Source organism: Dioscorea cayenensis, chromosome 18, assembly GCF_009730915.1.
Source record: "Dioscorea cayenensis subsp. rotundata cultivar TDr96_F1 chromosome 18, TDr96_F1_v2_PseudoChromosome.rev07_lg8_w22 25.fasta, whole genome shotgun sequence".
Lineage (NCBI taxonomy): Eukaryota > Viridiplantae > Streptophyta > Magnoliopsida > Dioscoreales > Dioscoreaceae > Dioscorea > Dioscorea cayenensis.
The window spans coordinates 799,072-806,681 of record NC_052488.1 but is presented as its reverse complement, the minus strand read 5'-3'; the positions used below and the strand labels follow the sequence as shown (position 1 = coordinate 806,681).

Below are 7,610 nucleotides of genomic sequence, written 5' to 3'. Positions count from 1 at the left end.
CACACAGAACTCTCACAAAGACCTTAAATATGAATTATGATCTGAGAGGTTCGAATTTGAAGATCTCTCAATTACAACCATGAATAATTACTATTGGACAGCCCAAAAATCCTAGGTTTATCTGGTGGACCATTGGTGATTGGCCAGACTAGAATTGTTAATAATTTAAGAATATATATATTTTTTAAAAAAAACATAATCTGAAGGCATTGTAACTTAATGTAGAACCACGTGAAGAATAATTAGCATTTTTTAAAATATATACTTGGCAAAGAGATAATAATTTATGGAAATTAATTGGAAAAGACATGTAGTTATTGGTTGAAGTTATACCTTTCAATGAGATATATTTATTTTATTTACTTTATGAAGAAACCTTGTTCATTAAATGTTGTTAAAACATAGGAGAGAGAATAGGTAGATATCCAGTGTTCATGTCTCAATAAATTCCTATTATTATTATATATATATTTTTTAATTTCCATTTCATTATATATTGAGAAATAAAAAAAAAACAAGCAAAAAAGAAAACCATGAGCTTAAAAGCAACCCTATTAAATAACACAAAGATGAAACTAAGTTTATTTAATTATAAAAATAAAAAACATTGACCACGAATTGCAATTAATATGATTTAATAAATACGAACCTCTTGAATTTCTGCATAAATATCACTTGGTCAAAGAGATTCCATATATAGGAAGCACCTTCGAATGAAGAATAAAATAATAATAATAAAACGAAAGAAAAAACTCCTACCAAAAGCTCATAATCAAAGTTGAGCAAGAAAATAATTGCAAATGTAAACCTGAGATTCAGCGTTAAGCTAAATTAGTCAATAAGATTATTAGTGACTAGTGCCGCAAATTGGAAGCTGAGATTCGGTATATAATGAACCACCAGTTGTTAACTTTAAGTGTACCCAATTTCCAGTTGTCTGAAAAAAATTAAGAAACTTGTGCAATTTGCTTTTCCCAGTCAACAATGGCAGACCCAAGTCCCCTGTAATAACAATTTCATAAAAGACCATAGAAGCCAACTAAAAGTAAGCATGATGATGTTTTTCTCACCTACTGCTGCAAAAAAAAACTGAATCAATACAAGGTTTGATATGATTTTGATGATCACCAGCATTTTTGTTTTGCGTCACGAATGTGAAACATCAGCTGCCAAATCTTACTTGTTAATGTCTGATTAGAAGAAAACTGTTTCACAGAAGTTTAACAGGAGAATCTGAGTAATAAATACCTTTGTTCCAATATAAAATGATGTAAATATGCCACAGAGAACATGCAAACCTGTGTTGCATGAAATAATTAGAAACAAGTGCAAGTAGTAAGCAATTATGTTAATAAAGAATAAACCTTACCATCCTTTTGTAGCAATCGCGATATTAACCAATTTATGCCGTTTGGTCCAATGACATAACCAGCGAGGTTTGCAACCTGTGGAACCACAAGCATATTTACCAATCTCTGAGGTTGATTTCGCTAAGCGGCAAACTGAAAACTGTTGTGCTGCTATTTTGAAATAAAATAACATCCTTGTGGGAGGAGATATGAGATATCCATGTTTTACATTTGATGCCCATTGCTAGGAATCTATATTTAATGCGAATTAGAAATAAAGGCTTCTTGAGAGTATCATCAGTAGTAGGATACTATCAAACCACTAATCCAGTTCTAATTATTGCTTCTGTAAATAAGTTTTCTGTGCTATGCTTCATATCTAACACATAGCTAGAGATATGCTATTAGTATATTCAGGGAACATGAAAAGAGAGCTCATCATCAATTACTAATAATTGACAACAAGAGTTCATTACAGATAGTTGGAAGAAAAATACCATTAGGCATGTAATCGTGACTGCCCCAGATATAGCACTCAGTTCACGAAATATGAATCCACCCAGAGCACTTCTAACCTGACAGATGGACATGAGGAAAAGATAAACATGATTCATTATTAACCATCAAATAAATTAACGAGACAGCAACTACTGTTTATTAATCAAATTTTCGCGTGAAGTTCAAATGAAGTTTTACACAATGGCCAGTGGAATCATAGGAACTTTAATCAAAATTTAAAGTTTTGTAATAAAGAATTTGCAATGTTGAGTGTTAAGAAGATAAATCTAGATAAACTGTGTCATGTACAATAGAAATAATGCAAATGAGTTTGTTTCAAGCTGAAGAAAGGGGTAAAATTTCGAAAATCACATTTAACTTGTTAGGTTAATCATCGAGATTATTGCCTTGGGCCTCAGCTATTTTACAATTAAAATTTTGAGAATGAGAATTATGTCCGCATGTACAAAGGGTAATTATAGTCTTTGGAATCACAGATGAACCTGATCCAATAAAGCTTGAGAAGCCAAACTACTAATCATGGCCTGAGTTCCTCGTCAATGTATTGGCACACTGCAGTACTACATAGTTGATGCAGGACAGAGACCATCATGCTGCAAAGGGAGCCACCGCATAGTGCTCATGCCCGGAAATTATGTTAGCAAGGGACCCAACAGGCACATACTTTTATCACTATCAGATATACTATAAATATGTGAGCTATGATCTGAAGTGTTACCCTCAATTTCCCTTTACTACCCACTATCATTCACCTAATAAGTTGATATATATCATACTCTACCTCAGAATTATAAGTTACCTGAAATGTTTTGGCTGCGGACTTTATGACGATCTCAGGTATCAAAAATATGCATGTTAGCCATGCCCAGCAAATAAGTTTCCTGATTCATATTTGAAAGAACAGTGTTTACATTTTACCTAACAAATTTTCACTCGAATCATAAGTTGTGGTAGAATGAAAAGGTGGGAAAAGAATACCATTCCAGATCATGCCACAACGCCACAAATGTGAAAATAACCCACACATTCAGAAGCTTCCTCTGAGAACCCCCTAGTGGAATATACATGTACCTAAATAGAACTATCATTAACTCAGAAAATAATCTTAGTGAATAAGCAAATATTTTATACAGTGGAAAAGAAACCAATGCCAACCTAACAAGCCACTTGTTGAATGATGCATGCCAACTTTTCCAAAAACTCTCCAAGTCATAGCAGTCGTTCACACATCTTGGCATGTTTTCAGGAGTCTCTACGCCTCCAATCTGCATTAAGAACATTCTCAAAATCATTTTGTCATGTAGAGTCCTGACAATTTGATCAGAATTAAGGACATTGATCTAAAAAGGCTTCAGACGAAAATTAAATCTATACAATGCTTCAAGACCAAGAGAATATGTAACTTTCAAGAATGCAATTCCCAATATATATCCAATGACAACACCTATAAGGAAAAAATAGAACATAAACAAGAAAAACAAGGTACAGAGTATTTATTAAGTTCTTTTAGAAATGAACAGATAAATATCTTATTCAAATCACAGTAGTACGTATAGTGTGAACTAAAATAAATGCTTGCTTAGAACAGAAGAACGGCTCTGCTGACAAAATTAAATGCCTAGACTAACAAAAATAAATTTCATGTATGTGCCCTCTAGGATTAAACACAAGCATAACATGAGTCCATAAAGGATTTTCTATTTGTCTTGTAACATAAAATGTGATGTGGGGCAACTGTAGATTGAACAATTTACTTTTAAAAAAAAAATTATAGATTGAGCAGGATTTCAGAAATGAAAAGAATCTAATGTAAATTGTTGCTTAACTTTTAGTTTATGATATGAAGAAATATAAAAATATAGTTTGGATCACAATCACAGATTTAACAGAAAATTACATTTTTTTTTTTTTGTCTTTTATTCGAGAAGAATGAGTCAGCTCATAAAAATACAACTTCCTAAAAAATCATCATCAAGAATAAATTTATCTCATGAAATCCACATGCTAGGAGAAAGTACATGCATGTAGAATTTCATGTTTACAACATTAATTAGATGGTCAAGGAAAAAAAAAAGGCATGGTTGATAAATATATCCACAAAACTCATATTCATCATCGCTTAATTATTACAAAAGGTTAGCCTCGCGCTTCCCTCTAGAATCATGCATTGCAATAATCAAGTCAATCATACAGATGAAGCTGAAAAGCCAAATGGCATTAAATTTTGTGTCTAACATTAACAGCACACACAAGAAATACAGGAATGCCATTCAATGCATTTTATATTAATCATGCAGTGCCACAAACCTGTATAGCACAATGAAAATAAAACAGACACTTGCAGCCTTTAAATTGCTCCTACCAAGTGTTTAGAGTCTAGGATCTAGGGTATACATTATCCATGGTAACTCCTTAATATAAGCTAATCAAATAATTTAGCAGTATGTACTCTATAAGCTAAAGTCAGGGAGAATGCAAATAAAAATTAGCAAGAAATGTCATTAGGAACAAGCTAGATATAAAACAGAATCTCTTAAAGAGTTGACATGGCCAATGCACAATGAAATAAATTAACAGATACTATACTACTTTTGTTTATTAATAGAATCCCAAGAAGCAAAACTGTAAGTCTATGGTAGGAAAGTGATAGTAAGGAACCCACCAGAGACCAGAACCGGAAAAAGCGCCAAATCAGAGAGAACTTTAACCACATGAAGTTTATGACCTGTTACAAAACACAAATAGAAGTTGTAAATTACAAAGCCAAAGAAGGACTATGAAAGAAGTAGTTCACGAATCAGTAAACAGTGAAGTTGGATTATATGCATATATAGTAACAATTCCTGCAGTGACTCCCTTATGATAGGTTCAACAAGGCGTTTTCTTATGTATCTCTGACACCACTCTCCTAACCCAAATATAATAAATTGATGACTCAAACTCATCATTGGTCACCTAACCTAACGTGAAAAGGTCTTCAGGATTACCCATTAACAAATTGAAGTCTTCTCTGAATTCTTCAAATAATGATGTTGAAATAATGGTATTAAAACATATTTCTCCTCAAGTTGTTCTGGTTTACGGATGAGTTTCACACATTAGATTAACTTCTAAGGTTGCTGAACCTTGAAAATTTAACTGCTTGAGTTATAGGTAGCATTTAAAAAATTGGGACCATAAGAAAGGATGGTTGGTTTCCTTGTACTTTTGAAATTCTCTCAGCCAACTTTTGGATTGTCTCCCATCAAGGGGCAAATGACAAGAATTGGAAACTGCAAGGTCAAATATGTGATGCCATGCTGATAGTAAGTTCCCAAATAATCTTAAACTCTTAAACAATACTTTAGAGGATAACTAATGAACAATTAAGTGAATTTTCAACTTGAAATGCCATAGATAGGATTAGCATGGTAGATCTGGCAAGTAAACTTCAACGATATATGCCTATTTTTCACATTTAGCGGAACAAAAACCAAGTTACCAAGTATTCAAATTCATAAAATAGATGAACTAGATGGAAGGGAAAGAAAGAAGGGTCATGTAAAAAAATAAATAAATAAATAAATAAATATATATATATATATATATTGTAGATGAAGGTAAGAAAAGATATACTTCACAAATGTTGCAGAAACATACAGAGAGGCTTCTTTTGCCATCATTATTTCAAAAGGGGACTGAACTAGTCACTTGAATAAACTCAAGAAAAAGGCATATCTTACAGACTTATTGATAAATGTATGTCAAAGATATGGATTAATAAGATAGTATAAGCTAATATTTCCATTTTCTTTTAGAGAACAATATAACACTAACAGTAAGAAAAACACCATGTCTGTAGAAACAAAAAGGTAAGCCAGTGCATTGCATCTGTTTTATGGAAAGTTTATGAAGTTGATGGAGAATATCAAATGCCTACCTGGAATACCTCATGGATTCATCATATGTATATACTAACAGTGATGTATCTAATAAAGAACACTGACAGTAAAATTGAGTAAACATTATATCACAGTTACACAAAGCAGATAACAAGACTATCTTACCCCATATCCAATGATAAAGATCTCCAAAGGTGACAAATTTTTCCATATGTCACTGAAAAACATAATAATCAGATTATGCCATCAACTTCAGAAATGTAGATAAACAGTTATTCCATCTTGTGTATGAATCACTCACCTGCTTGCATAGGAATTGTAATAGAAAAAATGAGTCAATATTTCCATGAGGAACAGACTAATAGCCCATCTGACACCATACCAAGCTATTTGTCCAACAGAATGATTTTTTTGAGGTATATCCAACTGTAGCATTGTTACAGTGAGAATTTAATGAAATTTCAAAGATGAAGCTAATGGAGGAACATAAAATTAAGACAAAAATTAAATCTATCACAAAACTCAATGTGATGATTACAAATTAAACTCAGGGGACAATATATATATATCAGCCTACTAAGAAATTTATACAAAAAAAACTCATACTATCTTGAGCTTTAAATAATATTAGGCCTCTAAATGAGATGGTTACAAATCTGAATCTCAAACTTTAACTTACCCAACAGAAATTACCTTCAAACTAAATACTAAATACAAGATAAATATAAACCCAATTAATCACATCATATCATAGTCAAATGGGGAAAAAGGGCCAAATGAACAGCTAAAGCAAAAAAATAAAATGAGGTCACTTGAAAATTTGAGCTGCAATTCTCTGCAAGTAATTTAAGGAACTGACCTGCATTGCAAATGCATTGAAGCTAGTAATCGGTCCAGCAATATAAAGTGGTGCATAAATCAAATAAGACAAGTATATGTTGAATGAGTATTTGTCAATGGGAACACTCCTCTCCTGCAAAGTGAAAGCTGCAGTTTCTCAATAAAAAAAGAAAAAACATGAAAGGAAGAAAAAATGACAATGGAGCGACAAAATAATTTTACAGTCCAAGAACTACCTATGACAATTAATCACTCAAGAAAATGCAAACTAGAAACTGAATAGCCTTCACTTGTCACTAGCCATGGGAGAATATAAATGCCCAATAAAAGCCATGAGAGTGGTTCTGGAAACAAGCACAGAATCATATGAAAAATGACAAGAGATGACTACCCCCTGCACATGATGTTGGTATTTCCACATTATGACAAGCAGCACATGAAAATTTTCGCCAGCCACATAGGTTCAGTCTTCCTAGGAACGTTCACAAAGTTTCCATGCAGACAAAATATATACCAGTAGGGCATCATTTGCCAGCTAACTAGATAAAACATCAATGATGATAATTTGTGACTTTTGCTAATGACAGAGTCTTCAAGAAATTTACCTTTGACAAAGGGAAATGCTATATCTTGGAAGGAATCTTAATGCATCAAGCAGATGGGGGTAAAAAGCATTTTAAGTTGTTTGCCAATAAATCATGAAGGTTTGACCTAAATTAAGTAATAACTTCAAAAACCAAAATGTTATCTTACTTCTACTGTCATAGACATTTCTCTCTAGTAAGGAATAAAAGTAAATGCAAGAAAATGATTTTACATTTATACCTAGCATATCAAACAAATCATGGTGTCATCGTACTTTCTTTCATGCATGGTCAAGCATAGCAAGGTCATTCTTTCCCATAACATTCCATAGAAAGGAATATGTAATTTAATCAACTTAAGTCTGCAGCTTATTCATATCAAACTAATTCTACCATCATTATATCACAAACTATGCGGCAAACCATAAAATGCCGCA

General features: G+C 32.5%; 1 protein-coding gene across 5 annotated transcripts in view; it reads right to left on the bottom strand.

Annotated features, from left to right (window-relative positions):
• Window positions 1-675: 675 nt before the first annotated feature.
• LOC120281881 (membrane-bound O-acyltransferase gup1-like) overlaps window positions 676-7,610 on the bottom strand; it is a 77,422-nt gene continuing 70,487 nt past the window's right edge. For 4 of the 5 annotated variants that reach the window (XM_039288580.1, XM_039288576.1, XM_039288578.1 and 1 more), the window contains 12 exons: window positions 6,609-6,722; window positions 6,051-6,175; window positions 5,915-5,966; window positions 4,531-4,593; window positions 3,024-3,133; window positions 2,847-2,939; window positions 2,668-2,749; window positions 1,847-1,924; window positions 1,370-1,445; window positions 1,249-1,298; window positions 1,071-1,166; window positions 676-1,002 (listed from right to left, as the gene is read on the bottom strand). In XM_039288580.1, coding sequence (XP_039144514.1) covers window positions 1,125-1,166; window positions 1,249-1,298; window positions 1,370-1,445; window positions 1,847-1,924; window positions 2,668-2,749; window positions 2,847-2,939; window positions 3,024-3,133; window positions 4,531-4,593; window positions 5,915-5,966; window positions 6,051-6,175; window positions 6,609-6,722 — 885 coding nt within the window. In that variant the 3' untranslated portion in view covers window positions 676-1,002; window positions 1,071-1,124. Of the gene's footprint in view, window positions 1,003-1,070; window positions 1,167-1,248; window positions 1,299-1,369; window positions 1,446-1,846; window positions 1,925-2,350; window positions 2,462-2,667; window positions 2,750-2,846; window positions 2,940-3,023; window positions 3,134-4,530; window positions 4,594-5,914; window positions 5,967-6,050; window positions 6,176-6,608; window positions 6,723-7,610 lie in introns of those variants that run through there. The other variant, XM_039288577.1, reaches the window with a different exon arrangement.